This window comes from Brachyistius frenatus, unplaced genomic scaffold, assembly GCF_029030835.1.
Source record: "Brachyistius frenatus isolate BFR_SWC_R1_liver_20210118 unplaced genomic scaffold, ASM2903083v1 Contig_34, whole genome shotgun sequence".
NCBI classification, from domain to species: domain Eukaryota; kingdom Metazoa; phylum Chordata; class Actinopteri; family Embiotocidae; genus Brachyistius; species Brachyistius frenatus.
In genome coordinates, this window is record NW_027210633.1 from 327,755 (window position 1) to 355,692 (window position 27,938).

The window sequence follows — 27,938 nt, forward strand, 5'->3', positions numbered from 1 at the left end:
TGGCAACACTTGGCATGCAACGTACACAAAATAGTAGCAGCCTGCTGTTGTCTAAATCATTTGCACTTTTCCAGCTTCATCCGCTGCACAGCCGGCACGCTTGGTCGACCTGTTCACCCATCCTAATGCTCAGTACACAGTGAATGTCACTACTTCCTGCTCTAAGGGTGACGCACCCTTAGTCTCATCTCTGTTACAGCACATATTTATGAGATTGTTACATTATTTAGAGAAACAATCCTGAGACCCGTAACAGTTGCTTGGTGTGTTTTATAGTTTAAATTATACCTATTTCTTGTTTTCTGGTTTTCACAACAGTCCGATGATAAGCATTTATATCTTGCTGCATTTATACATCTATTCAGAGTATGTAATCCTAATCCTGACCCTAGTTTTAATACCGAAGAAGCACAATCTTTGTTGGACCATACTTCCTGCACTAACCCTGATCACTCTCATTCTTACTGTTGTAAAAACACATTTTAATGATCACATTTTAGTCACTTGATATGATCAGATCCCCAAAAACGAGCATTCACCTCCTTTCAAGGGTGTTACCAACTAAAATGTCCTCTTACCTCTTCTTATTTCTGTTTAACTCCGTATCATTAACTACACAACACTTTGCTTTGACCCCTTATCGTCCTAAAAGTGACCGTTACCTCTTTACGCATCAATCCATTTTAATTCCAACGATCCTCCAGCATCTCTGCAGTTTCTAGGTGTGGTGTGGTGATGCGTCACAGCTCAACCTTGTTTGCTCCTCGGCTGACTCACCCCCCAGCTTTCAGTGTATTAATGCAGTTAGGCAGCTGCGAGTGGTACAGTCAGGTTTATGACTACCTGCCTATCGCAGTCAATAGACAGTCGGCAAAAACTCTTGAATCCCTGCCTTCGGTGGTTGTTTACAACCCACCATAAAGAAAACAGATGAGTCAGTCCCAGCGCTGGTGAATAAGCCCTTCAGGCTCGAACACGAACAGACATCACTTAGGTTAGACATGGAAAATTTTCCAAGAGAAATCCAATTTTTTTTTATTTAAAAAAAGAAAAACACATACAATCAAAACATCATGTATAAAAGACAGTCATATAAGCTTATTCCGCCTACAGCAGAATGTTATTGTCGTATTTGTCGTCCACTAATCTAATGCTTTGAGGCAAGACTAAGCGCCACCTACTATAAGAAAATAAGATCGTAGTCTTCTCACACTCAGCCGCAATACTTTCAAGACACCAGTTAATGCTGCCGCTCCAAGCACCGCACAGAGAGATGCTGATTTGTGTGTTTTATCTGTAAAAACCTGACACTCACCAAACTGTAAAACGACCTCCAAGGCCTCCCTCTCATGTCAGTGACCACACACACGCACACACTCACACGCACACACTCACACACACACACACACCCACACACCCACACAGAGGGAGGGATGAGGAGGTGTGTTTGGTTTAATCTGGGAATGTGAGTCCTCTTTTCTAGTATCTCCTGGCTGGACGCCGCCTCAGATAATTTAGTGCAATGTTCGCACGACTGAGATTTATAGAAGAAAAAAAAAACACGAAAAAACTTCAGATCAGTCAGGAATCACAGAGTATGAAGAAAAGAAATAAACACAGTGATTGTATAATGACATGGAAAAAGCCATCATGTGTGCAGTTGATCTGCCCAAAGTTAGAAACCCATCAGTCCATCGGTGGTTAGAAACAAAGGGAGAAGAAAATGGCACAACACATTAACAAAGGGCTGATCATTGGCTGCTACCTTTGCTTTCGACCAGAACAATCAAGAATCAGAGGAGACCTTCGGCTTAATCATGTACAGGTTGAAATAGACTTCTAGTTATGTCCTATTGAACAGTTCAAACTTAAAAAAAACAAACCAAAAGACTGGAGTCAAGAGTGTGCTGGCACAGTTCAAACATTCTTGCACAAAAATCACGAGAGGGTTCATCTTATTTCTCTTTCTCTAATATCTCTAAAACTCAGCTGCCACAAGGAGTAGATACATGTGCAAATATTTCCTTTTCCTCAACCATCAGCGTACGAAATAGTCGAAGTCACCCAAGTATAATACAATGGAAAAATAAATATTTCTGTGGAAGAGAGTTGGCCAGGGACCCTTTTTGCTTTTGCGTGTGCTGGGTGGGGGAGGGGTCGCAGAAGTAACCATGAATGGATGCAGGTGGGATCCGTCAAATGTGTACAATAGTACACATACAAAAAGGATGCAGTGGCTTTTTTACCCATAAACTCTTCAAAAAAAAAAAAAAAAAACAAATAAATCACCCGATTCTACCTAAATAACAGAATTAAAGAGCCCCAAAAAACAGTCAACACCAGAAAAAGAAAGCAGAAGAAAAACATTTAACATTCACAGGCCAAAGACATCAAGAGGGACATTACTATGTTAGTTTTCTACTGACTTTTCACCAGTATTGCCAATCCAGAGACACTAGACAGAACAAAATCAGAATGAGGTGAGCTCTGACAACTAAGGCTTGCTGCTGAAGGTACCCAAAAAGTGGACATCAGTTACCTTAAAGGACCAGTGTGTAGGATGTAGCGGCATCTAGTGGCGAGGACGCAGATTGCAGTAAACTGAACACCCCTCTCAAGTCAGTGTTTGGTTTGTCCCTTCTGGGCCACTATAGAAACACAGCAGCATGCCAGGTTCTGGGGAAGAGGACCCGCTCCCTGTGTAGATACGAAGGGCTCCTTGTGACATAACACAAACGCAACGATTCGTAGTTTTAGGTGATTTAACACCAATGAAAACCTGATTATGAATATTATTTTGGATTCATTCCAAAAGATCTTCCTAAATCCGACACAATGCTCCTTTAAGTGATGCTGCACGTGACTCACAGTGTCCGTGACTGAACTTCGTGACCTCTCACATGACAGTTTATTTGAATTCCTCGCCTGAAAAAAAAATCTAAACAGCACAGAAATATGAGCACCATTTTTTTTTTTTGGCATCGCCGCATCCTTCTTTGGTGAGCAGGAGTTAAGAAAAAGTCGTGGGAGGGACGAGGAGGAGTCGATGTAGTGTTGTAGCACTGGACGTGGAAAAACGCACGGGATGAGGAGGAGAAGAGCCGTGGCGTGTCGTAAAGGCTCTTCCAGCGAGCAGTAAGGCCGAGGTGAGTTAGTCCAGTTTGGAGAGGGTCCGTGTTGAACAGTGGCTCCGTCGACCGGGGAAGAAACATCCGTGGCAACAATTTATGAGCACCAGCTATCAGTTTGAGAGTCATAAGCAGTTTCAAATAAAAAGAAAATCATATATATATATATATATTCTTATATATACACTTTTACAAAAAAGAAAAAAAAAAAATCCCTGATGTTTTCGTCATGTTGAACAGTTTGTTTTTTTATTGAGGTTTGAAAAGGGGTGCGACGTGTCAGTGACCCCAGCCCATGAGGTGGCTGACACGGGCTTTCTCAGTCATGCGGCGTACCCGTCCTGAACGGGACCTGCCCAGGTTGAGGGGGTCTTCCTTCGACCCATGGCCATCGTCCTCCGATTCGTCCCTGTACAGAACTGTCCTGCGGCCCTGGTTGCGTGTGTTGACCCGCCGAGACTTGACCTGGTGGCCTCTCGGACTGCTAACTGCTGCTGCTGCGGCGGCGGCGGCGGCGGCTGCTGCTGCTGCTGCTGCTGCTGCTGCTGCTGCTGCTGCTGCTGCCCCCTCTGCACCTCATCAGAGTTGTTATCATCATCGTCCTCCTCCTCCTCCTCCTCCTCGGGCTCCTCCTCTTCCTCAGGCTCCTCCTCCTCCTCCTCTTCCTCTTCGTCCTCCTCCTCCTCCTCTCCCTCTTCATGTCTTACATCCACCTGTTGTTGTTGCTGCTGCTGCTGCTCCCCCTCTTCCTCCTCCTCCTCCTCCTCCTCCTCTTCTTCTTCTTCTTCGTCTTCTTCTTCTTCATCCTCCTCTTGTGCCTCCTCCTCATCTTCCTCCTCCTCCTCCTCCTCCGGTACCGGCAGCTGTATTCGTGCTCTTTTCGGTCCAGGCATCATGTCCTCTCCTCCTTTGTGTCTCCTTTTCCCTGGGGCCGCCATCTTGCCCTTCGCTGTGACGCACACCGACAGGCAGGGGGCTTTGCTGTAGTCGTGATCTCCTCCCTCCACGAACTTCTCCATCTCAGACTCTGAGCTGTTCTCGCTGTCGGACGACGAGGACGAAGAGGAAGACGACGAAGAGGAGGACGAGTCCGATGAGGAGCTGTTGGACCCGGATGCCTCCTCGTCGTTGTCGGACTCGTCTCGGCCGTGGTGCTGTTTGGAGCCGTTGCTTAGATGGACGTTACGCCGGCGCCCTGATGCAACACAAGAGCAATGGTTCATTTCCGCATCGCAACTTTTTCAACACACTGACGAGAAAACCGATTCAGTTGGACTGGGTCGCTTGTGATACCTGACTTCTTCACTGGAGTAGCCTGGCTGCGGGTCACCCGCTGGGGCTCTTGATTACTGCTCTCGACGCTTGTCCCTGAACTTGGAGAAGAAGGCTGCATATCTTCTTCCTCTGCTACACTGCTGCTTTGCTGAACTAAAAAAAACAAAACAACACAAAAACAACAACGGTAATTACACCAATCGGATAAGTCATCACATCAGAAAACACAACAGTTCTATTAGTGAAGATTTTCTAAGGAGGTCATTGAAATATATGACCATCAACGAACAATGCTGAGAGGCCATTTCGCTAACAAGCTACCATATTGACATGTTTACCATATTCACCGTCTCGTGTGTTAGGATGCTAACGTTAGCAGAGGCTTGTGTGATTAGCTTTGCAGGTTATTTGGTCAGAAACAAAATGGATAGATTGAAATTTTGGCCAGATGTTGGTGCCGGAGGAAAAATTAAAGCTCATTTTAATGCTGGTAGCAGAAGACATTTTTCTCTTTAGGGGCAACAGTGGAAAAAAAAAAAAAAAGGTTGAAAAAAGCTGAAATCAGGACACGGACACAGAACTAGACTTCTGTCAGGCTGCGTTTCAAAGGAAATATTGCCCATACATTTTCATACCAGGGACATTTGAGGACTGATACAACCTTCATAGCGTAAAGAGATTAGTTTTCTCATTGGATAATGACTAAATTAAGGCCATTGCCGTTTTGGAAGTGTAACAATTCTGACTTCCCCGTCTCTCTCAGCAACATTTCACAGCACAATTCTGCACAAGAAAAAGTCCTAGAAAACACAGTAAGGCACAACAGTGCAGACGTACCCTGACATAGTCTCTGAGACCGATTCTTCGTTGAGCTCTGGGATTTTTTTGGTTTCCCTGACTTGTGCTTCCCTTTTGGGCTGGACATATAAAAAAGAACAGAGAAAAGAAGCAACACATCAGAATAATCGACAACACACAACAGCAGGGTGCCTCCAACTTTGAACACTTTTAAATCCAGGACCTGAAATGACATCAAAGAGAAAACACAAGAAGCCACACTTTCAGTATTTCTAAAGCTGTTTAACTTTAGCACTTGTGAGATATTTTTAGACACCCTGAGCACACGGGAATGAAAAAATAAATTTGATAACAGAGTGTGGAGGTTTGTGAATGAGTCTCAGTACCTGGGCGATGGACTGTTAGGCGGCGAGCTGCCTCCGTTGTGCAATCTATCCCTGTAATTGAGTCTCTGACGGGTCCGCCGTTCGTTCTGAATGGCAGATTTGTAGTCCGACATGATGGAGATGATGTGTTTTTCGAAGAAGGCCGACAAACTGAGGGTCATGGTATAGATCTGGACAAATTAAAAAAATAAAAAAGGCCAAAAAATTAGCTACTGCTTTCTCAGACTTGATGCATGTTTTTCTTTTAATCTCAGGGATGCAACTTCACCTGTGACTTCTTGTTGGGTGTGTATGCTTTAGAGTTGCTGAAAATGAGGCGGATGTCTTTGGCAAACTCCATGGGATTTTCGTAGTTCCCCACTAGCAGCGTCTCTGACACTGTGGACAGATCCATGGGAGTGTCGATGATGTCTCGATAGTCCTGAATGAAAAGGTTCAAAGGAATCCATTAGACTTTCACTCTTACTTTTACACCTACAGCATATATATTTATTTATATATTCATGTATTTCTCCCGTTACTTCACATCGTATGAAGAGGCATGAGCGGTGGTTCATCCAGACTGACTTACCGGATACTCAAAGAGATCCACAGGCTGTCTGAACGGTTCTGAATCCGAGGAGACAATCATTCGACGCAGCAGCTCTCGACATTGACCTCGCCATACTTTCACATCCAAAACCACACCGCGCTTTGCAGAATTTGAGTTGGATCCCTGGCAGAGAGAAAATAAAATGCACTGAGAACGGATCTACTGCGGCTGATTTTAAAAGACATGTCAAGGTCTAAAGATGAACTGCTGTAGGTAGAATCTGGCCCCTATTACCCGATGTCCTGTAGAAGTCCCTGGAGTGTCGGAGTCCACATCCAGGTCAATCTGCAGGGTAACACATACAAAAATGGATTAGTATTTACAGCAGAAACAATAGCTTAAAAAAATAAAAAATAAATAAATAAATCATCCACCATAAAACAACAACAACACACACAACTGAAGGGTCTCACCTCAGCTTCTCCTCCACTGCTGACCTCTGACTTCAGTCTGCGATACAGATCCAAGATGTCTGTGCAGCTCTGGTCCCTGAAGGAGACGGCAGGTCAACGTATCAGACACGTGTGTAGGAGTATTTATCAGTGTTACTCCAGTATTGAAGCATCAATGACGTGGCCATAACATAGGGAGTGTTGCAGTGGAGTCTTACCCAATGTAGTGGAGGAGAACATCCGTCACCACCTTGGCAGCAGCTACAATGGGGCTTTGGGGTTCATTGAAAGTGCGGGCATTGTGTTCAATGTAACGCACCTCCCACATTAATGCAGAGATCCGCCTGCAGCAGAGAGGAACATCAGCAGAAGTCAACACATCAGAACTTAAAAGAAAAAAAGGTGACTGTGTGAAGTTATGTGGGCTGCCTCACCTGTGAAAGCGATTCTCCACTCGTTTGCGGACGGTGCTGAGGTCAGTGGGGTAAGCCACCACAGTACAGTACAGAGGGTAGTCCCGCAGGTTTACCGGTAAAGCGAATGCTTTGGCTACATCTGTGGGCGAACACAAAAAAGGTCAGACAAGGCAAAAATGAACAATGAAAGACTTTCTCTTATGAACCCTGTGGTGGCAAACCTAGTGTCTGGAGCTGATCGATGCCATGGATGACTCGCTCACAGTCTTCATCTCGAGTGTGAGCCCCCCATTCTCCTTCTTGAGGGCCGTAGAGCAGAGCCATGATCTCCTCTTCTGCCACCTCCACCCCATCACCGACCCGTTCTGGCAGCGCAGCTGATGGAGACACAAAATGTTTCAGAAACTGCAGTTAGTGGGCTGCTCAGAACAAACATAAAGGAAAAAGTCAAAAAGAAACAAGACTAGGTCAAACCCTCATATATGACTGGACTGTGTAGGAAATGCTGGAGGGCTTTTAATTTGAAACAAGGGTTTTTCATTTCATTAGGCTGGGAGAAGCGGCAGCAGTAATGCAGTTGTTCTACTGGAGTGTAGTGGACACGAGGGAGCTGAGTCGCATCCCTACGATCACCTTTGGTCATGAACTCTGAGTAATGACTGAAAATATAAGATCACGAAGCGGCTCAGGAACCCGGGGGACGAGCTGGAGGAAGTTGAAGGGAAAAGGGATGTCTGGCCTTCTCTGCTTTCCCTATTGCCACCAAGAGGAGCTTTTGAAACAGACACTCGCGGCGTTCGGCCGACCAGTGGTGAAACTATGATCACTCTGTCAGTCAGTCAGTCACATTCGTGTTTACAGGACTGACCCTGCTGCTCCGGTCCAGTTTAAAATAAGCTGCAAAATACTTTTCTAGGAAGCTGGAGGTTACATGTCAAGAAAAGTTTCCTTTAGTTAAATGCCAAGCATTAGAATGCAATAAAAACACATCCATGTTATAGTCACAAAACAGGGTTATTTTACAGTATTTATATTCATCTTTGGTTTTACAATGATGTTTTAAAATTTGTGCAATCTTGTGTTGTTTTTCCCATTTTGTCTGCAAACAAACAAACTATCACATTATAAAAAAAAAATCCTTTTGCAAGTTTGTGACCACGACCACTGACCTTCCTCAGGAATAGGCTCCATATCCCAGGGACTCATTTTCTCCCGCTCACCATTATCCCACCTGATAAAACAAAATACATTCATTTGTTATTAAAATCTCACTTTGTCTGAGATTACAGTCACTTATCTGATTTAACTTGAATGTCACCGGGTCAGCGCCGAAGAACATAGTATTAACAGAGAGCTCTATATATACACATAATACATGGAGTATAATACTCATCCAGCAGCTGCCCACACTGTAGAGATCCAGACTTACTTTACTGCATAGCACTGAAACAGGCTGTCTGGATACTCCAGCTGCAGCGGCTCCTGATCCTCCACAGATCCGAACCACCAGGCGTTGTCAATGATGCTGCGGAACCTCATACCTGAAGAGACGATCAAAAATAAGTAAACACCCGCCCACAACAATGAACACGAGTCTTTAAATGACTGCTGGGGACTCACTAACCTGGCTGCCAGTTGTGCTCTTTAGCCTCGTTGTAAAACTGCTGCAGTACCAGAAAATCAATGACATCTGGCATGTCATGATACCTTGGGAGTGTGGGGGTGAAAAAGTGGTAAATACATGTTCTTACAGAAGATTTCAGTCATTTATTATGCTGCATATAGCGAATATAAAAGCTCACTTTAAGGAGAAAGACTCATTGGTCATCTTCCCTGAGACTGGATCCAAGAGAGCCAGCTTTAGGCAGCAGAGGGTGGGAGGTCCCACTTCATATTTAATTCCAACCACCTTCACAGATTCCTGGTCCTTAAGGGGTTGCAGAGGAGACAAGAGTAAAACTCAGGATCAATGCACGTCCACCTGAATTTATTGTTATAGATCATTTGAAACGAAGTCCAATAAGGTCTTGGTGGCAGTGATAATTGGATAATTCTGCACACTTCACTTTGCTCCACAAAAACACCAACAGATCATAAAGCATCGCAGACAAAAGATTTAGGTCTTAAAGGTCTGCCAATTTTCAGTACAAAGAGCATCGGGTTACCAGTTCCAGAGAGTCAAAATAATTGGCGTCTGTTTTCCTGTTCTCTAAAGAGCTAATGCTAATATGGAGCATGTATTAATAAAACTGTGCCTTACCCTGAGGTTGAGTCTGTTCCACGGCTGTTTCTGAGGGTTGATGCTGTAGGCCTTGGCCTTGCGAACCGCCCGGACGTAGGCCTGATGGCCCTGCTTGAAGTAGATGAGCTGGAGAAGGAGAAGAGACTCCAGATTAAAATGGATGTAATGTAATATATTTTTCTATTTGATGTTAGAGTGACAGTCCTCACTTCATCTCCCATTTGTGGAACAAAAGGAGAGCGGCGTGGGATGGTCTCCATTATCCACGATGGTGGCAGCCACTCCTCCGCATCGAGTCCAGCCAGAGAGGACGTGGGTTTCTGAGTGGAAATGATTTGTACAGCATTTTCAGAGATCGCATCGAAAACCTGGACAAAGATATGTTTTTACCAAAAGTAATGTCAGCTCACCTGTTTGGTCTCCTTGGGCTTCTTCCTCTTCTCAGTTTCCCTTTTCTTTGCCTCCTTGGCCTCGTTTCCGCCTTCTTCCTCCTCAGAGCTGCTGTAACCCACGGACTGTACAGGCCTCCTGGTTGGTCGCTTCGGTGGCTGGAGGTTGATCCCAGCATCGGCTGTCCAATCAGAATATTCACTGGAGGAGTCACTGAGAACGAAGAAGAGGTGCTGTTAGGTGGGTGTTCAGAACAACATCTTAAAAAACACCGCTCAGTGAAATGAGCTATTTACCTGGAGCTGCTTTCACTCTGCCACCGAGCTTCACCATCAGAGGAGGCTTCGTTTTGCTGCACCTGTTCTGCTGCCTGTCAACACAAAGACACAGCACCATTATGATCATTATAAAGGACACTTCACAGATTATTTGTTGTGTTGTGATTTCATAGCATGTGTAACATTGCTACTCATGTTTGGATATGTAGAGTCGCTACACGGGACATACATCTCCATCGCTGTCTGATTCCATCTGGCTGTCAGAGTTACGTCGGCTGCTGGAGTTTCGACTTCTGTTTCTGGGACGGCGGACTTGAGCTGAGCGGGTTTGATAGGTGTGGCGCTGCTGCTTTTTTTTTTTGGTCGGCCGCAGGGAGCGCAGACGGGTAGCCATCAGGTCGCTCTACGAAGTGCGAAAGGGTGGTAAAAAATTAAAAGAGAAGGAATGATTTAGCATCTGTAGTATTTCGGACTTGTGGCAACAACAGTGATGTGAGAAGTTGCGTACCTTGGATGCGCAGGTTACCGGTTTCTTCCTCCTCTCTACATTGTAAAGAGAACATTCCATGTCGCCTTTGGCTCGTCTGCACTCCTCAGAAACTCTAAAAGAAATCCGTCATGTTACTAAAAAACATATAGTTTAAAAAAAAAAAATAAGAAGTTGTTGTTTAATCCCACTGAGCCCAATTGTGACTGCATGATTCTGGAAGTTCTAAAAGTTATGTTGGTTGCTTTGAGCAAGAAATTTAACTTTCAAATGAAAAAAAATGGTCTTGATTAAAATTCATCAAAGTCGTGTGTGCTTTAGTGTGAAAGCCCACAAGAACAGTTTACTTCCTACGTGCACCTCTGCAAGAATATGTCTTCTACAAAAGGAAGTATAACACCTTATTAACAGATAGAGTAATCATATTTCGTACTTTACTACTGACATATTTTTGGAATTATACTCCTGCGTATATATTTCGCTCATAAGAGGTATGAGAGGAATTTGTTAAAGGTCACTATTGAGAGCCAGTATAAAACCTAATATTTTACTATTTTGACCAGCATAAAATTAAAAAAAGGCATGAAGTTTGTGTGCATGTGTTAAATTTATAAAGGAAACGTTTGGGATTAAAGAAGTTAAAAATGTTCTGTGTACTGCACCTAAAACTAATGTATTCCCCTCCATCTGCCTCACCTGGATGTCCCTTGTGGCACTTCAGTAACCACCACTCTGCGGCTCCAGGCCAGCAGGTCCCTCTCCGTGGCCACTTGACTAGGAAGGGCATTATGCTGCATCTGCCACACCCCATCCACCTGCCCACTTCTGCGAGTTTCGGCCGCTGGGGAAGAAGCCATTATCTCTGCTGCGTCACCAGCTAAAAACACCAATAAAATGTCTTTGTTATGATTTTATGTTCTTTGGGAAATACGGCATTTTTTTAAAAGTTAACAGCACTTAACTGCTAAATATCGATTAAAAAAAAAAAAAACTATAGAAAAAGAAATATGCTCAGAGGTTTGCAGTAAATCTCATGCATAATTTAAGGTGATGTGAACTAGCCAAAGACATACTGTATATTACCCTTGTGGTAAATATCTCTAAAAGAGACAAATATCTCTAAAATGTTCTTTCATAATGTTAAACAAAACACACCTTCTTCCCCTTCGGCCTGCGGTTCTACGTCCTGCTGCTCGTCCTGCTCCTCCTGCAGCTGTCTGATGAGATTGTCCAATAGGCTTTCGGAATTTTCTGCCGTTTGCTGGCCAAGTACCTGCTCAACCAACTCTCCATCACCTGAGCAACAAAGAGGCAGAACACGAGTCACGCTCAGTCGGTCATTTTAAGGCTGTGAAACCATTCAGAGTGGTATGTGTAAACAAGTGAGCATTTTTACTGTTTGCCATGTATCCTAGCTGAGGTATTAGCTGGTCCTCCTTGCAGTTCTCTCTTCCTGGCACCAAGCGCTGGTAGAGAGGAGGATGAGGGTTCCCATCGATATCCACCAGGAAGGGTGGAGGCATGAGATGGGGGGCCTGTTGCGTCTGCTCGTCCAGGACGTAGTTATTAGTGTCGCGAATGAGAGGTCGGTAGTCCGTGTGGAAGAACATCTGGTCAGGAATCTGGAGGGGATCAAGAGTTGATGTGGTGAGGTATAAAAAGTATATTACAGTACAAAGCTTTTTTTTTTATGGTTACTCAAGAACAGATTGTATAACCACAAATCCACTATGTTGTCAAACTGTGTTTATTCTGAATGCTCCTTTAAAAAGTGACTATTAAGGTTAAATATGTTTGGTGCCAACAGTCACATGCAGTTACCTTCTCATATGGTCTGCTGCAACCGAAGCCAAAGATGAGCAAATGGCCATGTGAGTCAGTGCAGGCAAAATGTTGCCCATCAGCTGAGAACTTGCAGTCATAAATAGCACCATGGCCCTGGCCCTCAATCTGGAAACAAATATTTCATATTAACTCAATGCTAGACTAGAAAAAACAACAAACACCCCCGGTGGGTGAATCTGATAATTGCAGATCAATTACCATGTTGAAGAAATTGCGGATCTTGGCTCCTTTGCTCAGATCCCAGATGTTAATGTTGCCATCGTGGCCGGCAGATAACATGATGCGAGAGTCAAAGGGGTGAGCCTCCATCACAAACACCTCGTCATCATGACCCTTGAAAATAGAAACATTCAGGGTGGTAAGTTTGTCAAACAGATGTTTTACTGTTTTTTTTTTTTAAATGATTATTATTAAGAAGCTGCACAGGGGAAATGCAACTTTCAGTCACTCACAGACAAAATGTGCAACAGCTGTCCTGACGTTGCACTCCAAACTTTGAGCAGGTAGTTTGACACCGCTGTGATGATGGTGGTGTCCGCTCGATCCCAGGCCACCATGGTCACCACCAGCTTGGTTTTATCATCCCCAGTGGCAGCAGCGCTCCTACAAAAAAAAAAAAATATCCCATCAGACATCAAACACAAAAAGACAGAAATGGCAGTGTGAAGCTCGGTTTTCTGTCTTACCCGGGCAGCCTTGCAGCCATGTCCAAAGTGACGCTTTTCCACTCTTGTTGCTGGTAATGCCAGATCCTGGCTGTGCCGTCACGACTGCCGCTCACAAACCTTAGGCTGGACTCACAAACACATTTAACCGTCAGAGCCTCATAAAGCGCGCAAAAACAGTTTTAAGTCTGTGTAGATCGCAGCAAACACACTCACCTGTCACTGTTGTTGCTAAACTGGACGACTACAACTTTATCCTAAAAAGCGAACCAGAATATAGGTTAGACTGAGACTCCGTTTTAAGAGTAATACAGTGGGGACCAATAATGACGCAGGATACTGGATTTCGTTTCTTACCGTGTGAGCATCCATCTCTGACACCTTCATTGGAGTTTCAGCACCAAGATAGTAGACCCTGATCATGTGGTCTGTGCCCCCGGTAGCCATGAACATGCCACCTAATAACAGTAAACAGAATGACATGGAAAATATTAAGCTATGAAAATAAATATGTCTTTATCAATTAAGCAGCAGTTATTCTGTCACTCAAATGATGTCTTCACAAATTATTTGTGGTCATTTGCCCTGAGTTAGCCAATTATGATATTACTTAAAAGTAAAAGTAGCAGAAATTGCTCTAAAATAAACCGGACGGAATTTATTGTATTTTACTTTTAGTAACAGAAGAAGAAACAAACACATAACCGAGAAGTTATGTAATTAGTGATCTCTGTACATCTGAAAAATTAGATGTTATCTGGCATGCAAATATACTTACCACTGCTGAAAGAGGAAGTGGAGACTTGTACTCCCGGACGCGAACGCTCAACAAACTTCACTGGTTGATCACTGAGGAAAAAGGACAAACACAAAGGCTTTAGTTATTCAAATGATAAAGAAAGCAATGACGAGCTTTGATGCCTTGATACTTACTTGAACTTCATGCTGAGTGAGTGCCACTTCCAGAAACACACCATGCCGTCTGCACCTGTTGAGGCCAGGTATCGCGTTGTCCCTTTGACTGCAGGACAAAACTAAGAGGAGAGAAAGTCAGTGTTGGTTGGTCACGATCAAAGACTGACCAGTATTTAACATGACATTACAGCAGCAAACAGCTGGTTAAAGTTGACATGGTTCAGAGCAAGAACAGAAAATCAAGGTAGTATGGTCAATATAAGACAAAGACTTCAGGTGAGATTATTCGGCTATAAAATCCGGATGTTTTTTTTCTGTTTCTGTGGCTCCTTCAGTTGAGCTCAGTTAAAGAAAACCTTCCCAATCTGAGAATTAAATGTTACATTTTTTTCCTTTAACGTGTATCACCTGTATGGATGTGATGGAGGCAGCATGGGCCTGCAGAACAGTGATGGGCGCACAGGTGCGGAGGCACCATACTCTGATGGTTTTGTCACAGCTGGCCGAGGCGATGAGACTGTTCTCGTGGTTGACAGCCATGTCGCAGATCTCTGCTGAGTGGCCGCGGAGTGTTGCCAGGAGCCGGCCGTCATCCGTGGCCCAGATTTTCACCAGGCAGTCATCAGAACCCTAAAACACATCAGACACGGACACATAAATAAGACCGTGTCATTGGGAGCTACCCACAAATGAAGAGTGTTTGTTAGTCTCCAGTTAACTGTTAAAAACTGTGAACAAAAGTTCAATGTCATCTTCACGTGCAAAAGTGAATCATGCAAACAAATTAATTAACATATAAATTTATACTTTTGTGACAAAAAAAAATAAAAAATAGTCTGTATGTGTTGAGGTGTTTCTAATTTATTTCAGCACAGGATAGCCAATTTCAACTCTGCCGATGTCAAGATGCCTGTTTTAGCATTTTCTGTTTTGGGACAGCTCAAATTTGCCTTAATGTGACCCAACACCTGAAAGCACACCTTCTGAGACACATTACAAAAAAGGCTGCATTGCAATCATCACTCACCGTAAATATCCGACGACCGGTGCGGTCAAAGGCTACACAGTACACTGAAGAAAGGTGACCTAGGATACGTTTGTGTATCTTCATGTGTTGGTAGGAGGAAGACGGTAGGGCCTGGCCAAAGCGAGCAGTGGCTGTGGCCTGGCGAGCACCCATGATGGACACTTGATAAAAAATAAAAACATGTCAGGATGATTAATACAGGCATTACGCTGCTACAGAGTGCTCCAAATTTGTACAAATTAATTAAAAAAGGTTTCACATACCAACATTCGGAGCATTTCCATTGCTGACTGGAGGTTCTGGAGGACGTCCTCGATGGAGTGCAGCGACAGCTGTGCCCCTGCATACTTTGTGGCTACAACCTAAAGTACACAGACAGCGGGTAAAAAATAATTGTGAAAAATCAACGACTATTGATTTGGAAACAGATCTATTGGACTCAAACAGCGTAAATCTAACAACTACTGTAGTTGTGGTATGAGGACTGTCTATAAGTATGAAGAGAATAGAACAATGGTGGGTGGGCGGAAAATGCTCACTTTTGGTTGTACGTAGCAGGGATTGTTTTCCCAGCCCAAGGAGTGTTTGGACCCCGGGAACACTAGGTGGGATCTCCTTCTCTATGAGCGGGCCTATCCGCTGGCAAACACGGAGCAGATAGTCCGCAGGAATGTGCTCGTTCAAAATCACCTGCACGAGTCACAGACAATTATCACCATGTCATACAACAAATATATAAACAACATTTAATAACATACCAAAACATTACAATCTCCGTTTTACTCTTAAACACTAATAAAAAAATGTGAAAACTTTTAAGAAATACAAAAAAAACTCAGGCTTATTTAAATAAAATAAACAACCAGTGCTTATTACACAGCAATACAATCATTACAACTGACCACAACTGGTTCTTTGAGACGGATAAAAAAACAAAACAAAGGTGAGTTAAAAGCTTTAAAGATTTAAGACTGTGTCAGCGGTCTTCTTTTTTTTTTTTTTTTGCACAAAGACAAAACATGAACGTTTTCAATAAGGAGTCCTTCAATTATTATTATTGCTTTAGAATTGGACAAAAAAAGATCACAGATTTGCATATTGCGTTTTCAATCTATTAGCAGACTTCCCAGTATATTATCAATAAGAAATATTATCTCAAAGGTTGGGTGGACTGATTTAGCCATCAATTTATTTTCCAATTATTTTGCATTAGCTTAAAATAAATAATATATCACATAATTATATATCTATGAATGCAAAAAAACTTTGCAGTTGAACTGCAACACTGTTTGCTCCACATGTTTATGTAACTTATTTTATAAGTTTACATTCTCAAACAAGCAATATAAAATAGACACTGCATGGAAAAAACAGCATTTTTACTTTCTGTAAATTAAAATACTCAAAAAAATCAGCTATTTTTTATTATAGTTACAAGAAACATATATTCAATGATAACATACAAATAACTACGCAATCTAACACAAATATACAACTTCTTTCCCCCCATTCCTGTTTATATTTGCTCGTAAGTATAATCTATGGCATGTTTTTTTTGTATTCGGGTAGTTGAAAAACAATCCACAGAAAGGGAGGGCGATGGGAAGAAAGAGGAGGGACCCGAGAAGCTAACAGCCAATCGAAACACTCTCTTTCGATTCTTCCGGTTCGCCAGCAACGTTACTGTAATTTCATTGGCTCCAAATGATGACCGACGGCTATCTGGATCCGACTGAGCCTATCATCACCCGCCCTCGTCTCCATTCTCCGCCTACTAGCCCACACAATAGCAAAGCCCCGTATATCGCTATTTATGAACAGGCCCGCACCAATATCGATGATTAACTGTATTATAATAAATATACACACATTTAAAACCGCGTTATTTCTCAGCGTTTAACAGAATAAAAAAAACCTGACATTCACTAAGCGGCTTCTGTCGATTAAGAAGGAGAATAAAACGTTTTTTTTATTTATTTGATTAAAGAAGTGAATTAAATAAACTCACCCAGTCTCGGAAGGTGCGTTTGTACTTCTTCCCGTCCCAACTCCATCGTTGCGGAACCAACTAAAGTTGGAAAAACAAAAATCTTGTTAAAGATAAAAACAGCCCGTGTCGATCCGTCAGGAGCAAAACGGAGAAATAACCATGAACACCGGAGGAAAAAAAAAAAAACGACAACAAATAAACACCGAGAAGCTTCCTCTCCAACATTATGCATCACTACGGAAAGCACACAGATGAGAATAAAAGGTGGAGGTACCTCGTACTCCTCCAGCTCCTCCGTCAGGATCTAACAACACACAGTTAGCCTCGGTTAGCTCCTCGTTAAAGACCATTAACAACACAGTTATTGTTCGTTGTTGTTGTTTTTACTACCTGTGCTGCTTTTTTACAAGGTCCGGACTGCAGGAATCTGGTGATGAGGTAATACAGCTCTGTGAAGGAGAGAGAACAGGGATCGGTTCGTGAGCTCCGGTACCGACCCCACCGAGACCCGGCTCGGTTACCGGAGCTCCGCTTAGCTGACAACAACACAAACCCGCAACAAACTTATGAGGGGAAAAAAAAAATAGGGCACAAAAAAAACCCAAAATGTTGGTTCCGTCGCGAGTGAAAGGGCCACGCTGCACTCACCCGACTCGGTCTGTGAACACCGCTCTCTTGCCATTACTCGGTAGGACAGGCGACATTAAGACAAACTGGTGTTTTAGCTCGCTCGTTAGCCGCCGGCGAGCTAACAGCAGCTAGGTGTGTGAAGCTAACCCAGGCTAAGTGAATGGCCTCCTCCTTTCTCGAGTTGTTCTCAGGCCAGCTGGCGCTCTGCAGCAGCGCCCTCTAGTGACGCACCGCGGCGCTGCACTCCGGTTTATTTTATTTATTTTATATCCAGAATGAATGCATAGAACAAATATTTTAATATTCACATTTACGACGGGCAGTCCCCAACAACTTCAGACTGACATTTTAAATAATTTTCACACGACGTCTTAGATAAAGTTAAGATACGCGTCCGTGTTTGTACGAAACATTTCCAAGATATATATATATATATATTTTTTTTTGCATTGTCACTATCTTTGGGTGAACATGTTTACCACGGTGTTGCCCATAAACAGCACATATATATCAAGTTAAACTTGTCGGGGAAATCTTACCAACATTTTTCCTCAACACACAGAGTTGGACAAAAATTCGCTCGACTGATTAATTTTTCCACAATACAGAAACTGGTGTCCTGTTTGATAACATGGGCAGTTTTTGGAGACTGTCATTGGGATAGCAGCTTGGTTTAATTTTGAAAGAGGCCTCCTTGACTTTAATGGTGGAACACAAAAGGTGCTGGTTATATTAAAGTGGTCAATCATTCATTTCTTTCAAGCTTGACAGTAAGAGCCACACCACCCTTGCAAAAATATCCAGAGAAGGATACTCAGGCTTTATGATGATGTGACATTATGGGGAATTGAAAATGAACATCATGGATCTTCTATCTTTTAGATTTAATTGAACCATGAACATGTGATTTTAATACGAGATGTTACAGTGTACTTAGGAGGAATGTGTTTTTGTATTGTTTTTTTGTTTGTTTGTATTATTTTATTTAAATATGTTTATAAGATGAAAAGTACAGCTACATAAAGCATTGTTATGTACAAATACTTCTAGAAGCAATTTTGTATACACAAATTATACACACTCATGTTTTTAAATGTATAATCCGTATTATAATGGTAGGCCTATATAATGCACACTCACACACACACAAATCACGTATTAAAAGGAAACTCAACTGAATAAGCTACATACATTTACGTGCATCACTGTTGTCTACAGAGGAAGACCCTGACCTTCATAACACCCATCATGGCCCGGTGATACAACTGCAAGGCAGATTGATTGTTGTGGCTGCACAAGCATCTACACGCATACACTCTCAGCAAGGTTCACTCGCTCTCTTCAATGGACATAAAAAGGAAATTCTCTTGAATAGCATGCGCTGCAGTTTGTTCATTAAGTGTGCTTGAAAGAATACGCAGTATATGTTTGGCCTTCTGTGAACTGACTGTGTGTCTCTGGTTATTTATAAATGCTGTGAAATATGAACTATCGAACTCAGATTTTTCAATATCTAACCCTAACCTTGTGGTGGAGCTTTTGATGTTGCTCACAGTTTCCAATGAATAGATGTATGTCTCGTATCGCAGATGTTTTGTTCAATGAATGCTGCAGACTTGCCATTCATTCTCACTATAATGACTGGAGGACACTCACCGACTTAACACAGACAGCAAAATCTACTGCACATCCCGATTCAAAGACCCACAAATTTGAAAATTTCCAGACTCTTTGGTGTGTGCAAATGGAGGCAAAACACTTCCACTCAGGTTTGGTGTTATTCAATCTGACTCTTGAGTCACCTGCTGATTCACAACCAGCACAGGTTTAAAATGGTGCTCTTCAGCCGGCCATACAGTGGGAAGTTATGTGAGTAGCTAAACAGAAAAAGCATCTGACTAATCCAGAGATGCATAGCAACGATCCAGGCAGCTCTCAGGGATGTGAACATGCTGCAGGTAACAGACTTGTCTCTTCTCACACAGCGTCACGTTGTCTTTACCTCGCACATTCATAGGCCTCAGCAGGGAAAGGGAACATTTTTATTTTCTATTTTGTAAAGTATGAACAGCAGCTGGCTGACTCACAAGCATTCTCACTCATTTGGGAAAAAGTTGTGCTGACCGAAAAGGCTTTTTCTTTAAACAGTGAAAAGATCTATTTAAATCCACGTGGGCCTGAAAACAATTTGATTGGGACTCATAATTTCATACCCTGCGGTATCATTCGATGTGCTGTTTGTCTATAAATGTGTATCCCTCTGTTACTGCCATGAATCTCAAACTTCATCAGTAAATAGAGTCCACTGTGAAATGCTGGTATGTCTTCGCCCACCCCAAGGTGTTTGTCCTTATTTGCCCTCCTGAGAAGTGGTTTAGAGACAGCTGCACATCTTCTGAGGTCACCAGGCTGTCTTCTTTTCATAGAACTTTTGCTGATTGGAGTCTTGTGTTCCTTATTTAGGGAATTCTCTACCTGAGATGAATTTGCTTTCCTATGTCTCTGTGAACAAAGCTTGATGTATTGATCTTCTAATTGTGTGGTTTCTGACTGATTGTGCTTTGGCTCCAGCTGATCCAGTTTCCACGATGCACTGCCACCTCAGAAACCATCTAGCCAGGCTTTGACAATGAGGTAGCCCCTTCTTTGCTTAGAATAAGAAACCGACTTGTGACACCTTCACATAGATTGACGCCATGTTTCCCTATAAGTGTTCTGCTGGAAACTTGAAGCACATACATATTTACACCAGGTGAACAATAGCTGCAAATGGATTTACTGGCTTCTGATGAGTAAATCAAATCCACGTGAGTGTCAACTGAACGCCACTTTAAGAAAAGCAATCTGACCTTTTAAACAAAGGCGTTAATGGTCAGTAATGCAGATTTTCCTCAGCTGACCTAGAAACAATGCAGAAACTTAAATACTTTTTTATTTGACGTCAGAACTTCATGTGTTTCTAAATGTCTCAAAACCCTCAAACTGTCTGATTATTTCCAGGTTTACATGGAGATGGGACAGATTTTCGGTGTGGTCTGAACGTTTTGGAGCCCACTGTGTGCACAATGGAAGAAAAGCACTCATCATAGACAGTACAATGACTGAAGTCCCAAAGCTGATTGAAAGCCTTGACTCACAACAAAGCATTATAAAGCACATGCAGTTTACCACATAAATCTCTACCTGGTTACTAAATTATAGCATGTGAGAAACGCTCTTTGGTCGTCATTTTTACCCTTTCATTAAGTATGTGTGGTATGTCAACAATCAGAGACACACTGTGTTCATGTCTGTGGAAGACAAGTATGATATGATCCTGGCTGTAACAATGGGGAAATGAAAGAAACCAAGCTAAAAAAAAAAGTGTATGTTGTGGCATAATTTATTTAAACAGTTGGTATATATTTTTCGGTTTTGTAATCTGACTGAGTCGATTCTTCTTTTTTACAGTTTCCACAGAAACAACATACTGATTCGTGTGTATTTGACACACAATACCCAAAATGCAAAAGAAAAAGATGACATTTTTAAGTAATTGTTTTAAATACGTGCAGTGTTAAACATTTGTCTCCTTCTGCCGACATGCGCTCATACATCAGCCTCCATCATAGCATATTCCATGTTGTAGCTATAAAATAATGGATAAATTGTTTTTACGAAATTGCGAAAACTCTTTTCAGAATTTGCTCTGATAACAGAACGTCTCAAATAGCCTTAAGATTGTATGATTTTATCTCCATTCATGTTAATAGAGTTAAATCGGAAGTTACCCAACTGGGCCGCCAGAAGTCTCTGGAGCACATGCTTTGCCCTTAGAGCAAGCCCATTGAGTGTGGGAATGTCTCACCAGACATAGATCTTAAAACTCCAGATACTGTAAAATACAGAGATTTTTATCTGACTATAATAGGCTTAATCATCATTCCATGAACTATGTAAAAGTCCTGCACTATAGGTTTAAGTATTATACTTAAGTACCAGAGGTAAACACTTTAATTTAGCAATTTTATGCAACTATATATTTCTACGATACTATTTCAGAGAAGAAATATTCCTAATATTCTTTAGTAAGATTTAGTTCATGTTTACCAGCATATTAAAACTCTACACAGAGGAAACTGGCCCCACAATTACCAGTTTAAACACAAAAATGCAAGTTACACTAGAATGCATTATTAGAAGGCTATTAATAATCCAATGAGTCTAAATAAAACTTGCAGGACTTTACTGCACAGACCCTTTTACATGTTATACAATGCAGCCCTTTTATTTGTGATGGAGTTGTGTTTTTGTTTTGTTTTGTTCTTTTGTAGCATTGCAACTCTTCTGCATCTTTAAAGTTTCCACCCCCGGATTGCACTGATTGACCTAAGGGTGGCGCTACAGCGTGTCCTGATTTGTTGGATTAAGTAAAACCAAGGGTCCCAAATCAGATGCGTCTTGCTCAGCATATAATGATCAGGTTTAATGGCCTTTGAAAGCATGACCCAGAGTGAAAAATGCAATGAGTCACGCAAATCACAGCAAAGCAGTGCACAGTATGTATACACGGAGCCAGAGTCAGCGCCGTTGAACTTTGCATGAAACAGATCTTCAGATTAAAACTCCTCGTTTTTGTATTCACCTTTAGGGTCTTTTATTTTGTAGTAGGCTATTTAAACCCACCCACTCAACACAGACACACACGCGCTCACCTAACTTTATTTAGTATGTAGTTCGGTGGGCGGGACTGAGAGGGTGGACGCACACTGGTTGCCGAAGACTCTTCATTCAGCCTTCATCTGTCGGAGGACAGGGTCCGTACTTGATCAGGGCTCAATCTAATGATAAATTGAGGCGTGCGGTCCGGATCTGGATCTCTGCCCTCGTCCTCTGCAGGCTGTATCCCACATTCACCTGGAATAATCATTTTAAGAGAGTCGGCTGCGCAGTTTCATTTCTGGGCAACTTTTTGGAATGTAGGACGTCGGTTTTTTTTTTTTTTTTTTTTTTTTGGTCTGTTAAAGCCCCTCTTCCCCCCACATAACCCCGTTTGGATCCGGCTGACCCTTATTCCGTAGAATAAGGTGAGTTTCCAGCTTGTTTTTTGTTGTTGTTGGTTGTTTTTTTTATCACGGCGAACTTCTATAATGTTGAGGTTGTTTAAAACCTAGATTAACGCTGGCTGGAAAATAATTTAAAAAAAACTCTGAACACGTAGTTAAGGAAAAGCGTTTTATTTTTAGCCGAGTTTTATCCAAGTCTAGTTTTCTTTACATGGCTTTGTTAAAGTTGCTGCAACATAAAAATAGATAAAACATTTTTTATTTCAACATTCAGTTTGTGTTTCACAAGGGCTAATTTCATGTCATAGAGCCAAAGGCCAATGTCAGAGTTAAATAGCCTACATCCTATTTCTATTTGCTTCGCCAGTTTTATACATTTTAGGCAACATAGTGGATTAAGAGGATGCCTTTTCATCTGGTCTTAATATTGTGTGACGTTTAGTGAAACTAGACCCAATTACTGAAGTGTATATATGTTGATTTTTTTAGGGAATATAAAGACACATTATTATGTCTCAAAAATCAAAACTTAATATATGTTTTCAGAGATAATGAAATATGAGTGATGCCTCAGAGTGATAGGTATAAGTTGTGTATAAAGGGAAACAAGAATACTTAGGAATTCTCTAAAATGAATGGGAGGTGTGATTGAGTTTGATCTTGGCGCAATAAATTCAGGTTTGATTAACATCTAAATGACTGAAGCCAAATTGACACCTGCAACTGTGCCACTTTGTTTAGAGCCTTGATACAAAAAGCAAAAATGTCCTGTTGTCAGCATCCAAATGGCTCTCCTGTGTCCCCTCTGTATTTCCATGTTGAGGCTGGAGCATTTTACCGGCTTGCTGCATCAGTGCTGAGGTTGGCCCAGCAGACATGAATAGTGATGAGGATGTGTGCTGACAGCTGAGTGGGACAGGATGGGTTGTTCCATGACTGACTGAACTGGGGTGTTCACTGCACCATATGCTCATTTTTTCTTTTCTTTTTTTACATCGTGCTGCTAAACATTTGGGCGAGCCTCATGACTCATGCTGCCAATCCTTCGCCCTTCAGCTAATTTCTAGTGCCGTCACTAAAATGGGACAATCCGAATTTTCAGGTCTACCCCTCTGGGAACAGAGGTGAGGGGTCATCCATGATCCACTACTGAGAAGTGAGCATGCACCAACTGTGTCTGCTCTATCTATGTGCACGATGTTAGCCTGTGCAGTCCCTGTAGGTGTTTGACTTAGTGTATTAACCCAGAAACTCATAAGAATGGTTTGAGGGCATCAGGTTGTAGGGTTTAACCATTTTACTGCGCTGTTCACCTGATACATGGACTGTAATGGGATGGGATGTGCACTGAAAAAGGGGGAAACCCAAGATATTGTCCTGGTGCCACTTAGTAGTCCTGGCAGCTAGCACAGATATAAAGCGTTTAAGATTCTATATCGTAGGTCAAACTTTCATGATTTGTTTTATGATTTTAAGAAAATTTGCCACAAACATTATTTATCTTTTTTTTTTTTTTTTTTTTTTTTTTTTTTTTAGAACTATCACTTGTTAACTCATGAAGCCTATCACACTCATGAGACTCATTCTCGTGGTTAGCTTTCTCCACACTCACTGGTTTCACAATTGCCTGTGATAATTTGTCATTTTTCTCCCTTCATGCCAATTTTTTTGTGTGACATTTATTGTCTTTATGTCAATGTTTTTTATTTGAATCTCCTCCTTTGCATTTTCAAATGCAAAGAATAGCAGTTCACTCACCTTTAAAAGTAAACTGAGCATGAGGCCTTCTGGAGATTTCTTTCTGAGACATAACTGTGATCGTTGCTATTTGTTTTTTGTGCCTTCTCTGGATTTTTGCATCTCTTTGCTGAAACTATGCTGTGGTAAAGGTTAGTTAACTGATGACACACAGCCTAGTCTCTGATGTTACAGAGCATGTTGTGGGGAAAGTAGGTTACTGGGCCATGTCCTGCAAGCTTAAACTGAACGCTAGTCTGAATATTGCTCGAGCTGCTTAGTGTGACTGGGCATGCACAAATGGTGCAGGTCTATGCAACAGCAAAGGGATCATTTCTACCTTCTGTCTCTTTAAGAAAACAGAGCGGAGCTCCACATAGAATGAATGTTGAATGTTCAACTCCTGTTGATTCATCTCAAACATACATGAAATGGAGTGAAACCTGACAACAGGTTGAACGTCACGGGTTACAAATTACTCAGCCCTACTTACAGTACCTTAAACATCACTGGTGTCTTCTTTTTGTGTATGAGCAGCCCATTTTTAGTGTGTATTGTATTAATATTCTTATTTTACTTACTGACAGTGACTTCAGTGTTCATTTTCATAAAGAAATTAAAATTCAATGTTGGTGTTGGTGAAGTAACGTCTGGTTATGACTGACTGTAAGGGATCTGGGTGTTTGTTTAAAAAAAATTAAATAATTGAACCTATGGATTCATGGCGTGAGCGGTAATTTAGTATTATCTTGAAACTCTCATATTACTTCTACACAAATGCCTTTGTACCTGCTTCCTGGTACCTATTGCCAATAAGGTTGTTATTCACACTCAGCTGTAACAGTAGTTTCCATTGGGAATAACACAACTAGGTCTTGGATCATGTCTCATCACAGTGTTTTGCTTTTTTAAATAGTCAAATGTCTTTCATACAACTTGATTTAAAATTGAACCTGTAATCTACAGAAAATTGCAGGTTAAAAAAAACAATGTGAAACTTTTATTTACCCAGGTCACTGCCAGAGAGATCAGTCATCCTTAATACAAGAAATACCGCACCTGGACATCAGAGGCATGCTTAGTTAGAGAGCAGCAGTCAAAACATCTCAGTAGGTCAGTACAAGGTAAAATAATAAAAGAGCCTGAGGGAATAATGGAAGAATAGGCAGCCTGACAATATTAAAAGACCAGTTTGCCGATTTTCGGCCTCATCTCTACCTGAATTAGGGGTGCAGTGTGAAAAACAACAACGGTTGTTAATGTTCTATGTGTCTCAGGGAAGCAGCTGTAAATCTGTTGTTCTTCCAAACCAGCAGGGATAGAAAGGGCAGATGACCATTGAGTGTTTTTGTTACCCAACACTGTTTTGGCGAACAAAGTGAGCTATAAGGTGGTGTTACACGGTAACGTTGTGCAAGCAGTTTTCTGGAAAAGTTTTTTTGTTTGTGTTTACAATACCTGCTAATGTTATAGTTTATGGTCAGTAGTAGCTTCCTAATAAATGACCACCTTTTTTCCTGTCTTTTGCTTTCTGCAGACTCGTCTCGCTGCTTATCTTTCTGGGTGCTACAGGGGGAAGACTTGGCAAAGGGACTTGGTTTTTGGATGTGTTGTGGGGTTAGGCGCCAGTAACTACACCTGTCTACCTAAAGTTGAAAAACATTACTGCACCCCAGGCATGTCAGTCAAACCAGACACTCCCTCAGTTAATACTGCTTATTAATAATTAATCAAAATGTGATTCATTATGGGACTTTTTCCCAGATAGACTGCGAGAAAAGTAATCAGAAGGACTGAATTTAGTGACTGACACCATAATGACTTTTTTTTTTTTTTTTTTTTTTTAAATCTATTGACTTTGTATTTTGTGATAGAAGTTAAACTGAAGTCTGTGAAGCCAGAGGCTTATTGGAGACAGCCCCCAGTGGCCCTGAATGGTACTGAACTTTGAGCCACTTCTGCATAGGGTTCATTCACTTTTCAGACCCTGAAGCTACTGCCATTTTTATATACAGTTTATGGTGGACTTCCATGTAAAAAGTGGTCAAATTTCCCTTCATGAGGTATGTAAAGTATGTATTCCCATCACAATTAGACTTTCAATGCTCCGCCAACCTTTAACAACAGTTCCTGATGTCTCACACATTTTACCCTTTGTCCCACAAATAAGACACTTTGTCCTGCATAAGTGAAGATAAGACGTTTTGTGGCATTGTAACAAAGACTATTAAAAACAAACGGGCAGTGAATGTTGAGGAAGACGGAACAAACATAATGGTTGCAGAAATGAACACATTCTTCAAGCACTCTTGAGCAGAGTAAGGAAAGAGCTGCATTTCTAGCCTTTATAGGGGATATTAGTTTGGACCTTGCACAGCCTTCTTTATTGCAGAAATAATATTGCCAAACAAAATTCTTCTCTGTTAGTGTTATGACAAAAGTCAGATTAAAAGTCATTGGGAAGTTATTTTATAACATTTATCTTTATTTGGAGCATAAATAATAGCCATTAAATCAACTGACTATATTTGAATAGTTACATTAATGTAAAAATGTAGTGTTTATGACATAGTTTGACTGGAGGCAACAACTCACTAATTGGTACCATTGTCTGTGGATTGTTCTGTGTAAAGTTTAGGTATCCTCATTTTTATTTATTAAAATATAATATTTAAATATTTTTTTATTACGGTAGACCTTTAGTCTTTGGTGAGGACCAATTGATCATAGCTGTCCCTTACATACCCCCTCAAAATTCAGTTCACTCCAAAAAAAAAAATCAAATCCAGCAAAGCCAGTTTATCTATATCAGTCAAAAGTTTATTTAAGGTTTTAGACCTCAAATCGATCAAATAAGATATTTGGATTCAAGTAGGAAGCAAAAAAATTATGTAAATGAAGACAAAATATTCTTTAAATGTGAGATTCGGAACAGCCATATTTTGCTTTGATAACAGTCTTGAACACTCTCCATTCCCTCCATCAGCTTCATGAGATCGTCACCTGGAGCTTTTCCAACAGTCTTGAAGGAGTTCACACATATGCCGAGCAATTGTTGGCAATTTTTCACTCTTCATTCCAGCTCATCTCAAACCACCTCAGTTGGGTTTAGGTCGGGTGATTGTGGAGGTCAGGTCATCGGATGCAGCACTCCATAGCTCTGATTTTTAGTCTGCTAGCCCTCACAGAGCCTCAAAGTGTGTTTTGGCTCATTGTGCGGTCGAAAAGCAAATAATGGTCCATTCCTTGTGTTTCTTGGCCCTTGTGTTTCTTCTTCACACTTAGTTTTGGTGTCTTTGCAGCAGTTTAACCATGAAGGGCTGATTCACGCTGTCTCTTTCCACCAATTGATGCTGAGATGTGTCTGCTACTTGAACTGTGGGAAGCATTGAAGTGTGCTCTAATCTGAGAGGCTGGTAACTCTAATGAACTTGTCCTCTGCAGCAGAGGTAATTCTTTGTCCTCCGTCCCTCATGAGAGCCAGTTTCATCATAGTGTTTGATAGTTTTTGTAACTGCACTTGAAGAAAGTTTCAAAGTGCTTCAAATTTTCCAGTCTTACCTTCATGCCTTGAAGTAATGTTGCACTGCCTTTACTTTGTAGAGCAGTTCTTGCTGTAATATGGATCACTTTAGTAGTTCAATAGTGCTCTTTGCTGTATATTAGCATGCACTTTAATAACACACCAGATGGTCTCAGA

The 27,938-nt window shown here is 41.6% G+C and overlaps 1 protein-coding gene across 1 annotated transcript; it reads right to left on the minus strand.

The window, feature by feature from the left end:
• Positions 1 to 1,006: 1,006 nt before the first annotated feature.
• On the minus strand, positions 1,007 to 17,624 carry brwd3 (bromodomain and WD repeat domain containing 3). Its single transcript, XM_069700509.1, has 40 exons — positions 17,475 to 17,624; positions 17,217 to 17,275; positions 17,101 to 17,130; positions 16,845 to 16,904; positions 15,376 to 15,526; positions 15,100 to 15,198; positions 14,837 to 14,997; positions 14,218 to 14,439; positions 13,828 to 13,928; positions 13,673 to 13,743; positions 13,252 to 13,352; positions 13,111 to 13,151; positions 12,916 to 13,020; positions 12,682 to 12,832; positions 12,428 to 12,562; positions 12,206 to 12,334; positions 11,781 to 12,006; positions 11,540 to 11,680; positions 11,081 to 11,261; positions 10,406 to 10,499; positions 10,127 to 10,300; positions 9,916 to 9,989; positions 9,640 to 9,832; positions 9,439 to 9,549; positions 9,248 to 9,355; positions 8,790 to 8,914; positions 8,612 to 8,694; positions 8,417 to 8,528; positions 8,157 to 8,218; positions 7,209 to 7,364; positions 7,006 to 7,126; positions 6,790 to 6,915; positions 6,593 to 6,668; positions 6,414 to 6,464; positions 6,159 to 6,302; positions 5,856 to 6,008; positions 5,588 to 5,757; positions 5,241 to 5,320; positions 4,422 to 4,556; positions 1,007 to 4,323 (listed from the first exon to the last, which is right to left on the minus strand). Exons 1-40 carry the CDS (start codon positions 17,506 to 17,508, stop codon positions 3,452 to 3,454), a joined length of 5,418 nt encoding a protein of 1,805 aa, XP_069556610.1. The 5' UTR covers positions 17,509 to 17,624; the 3' UTR covers positions 1,007 to 3,451.
• Positions 17,625 to 27,938: the final 10,314 nt, after the last annotated feature.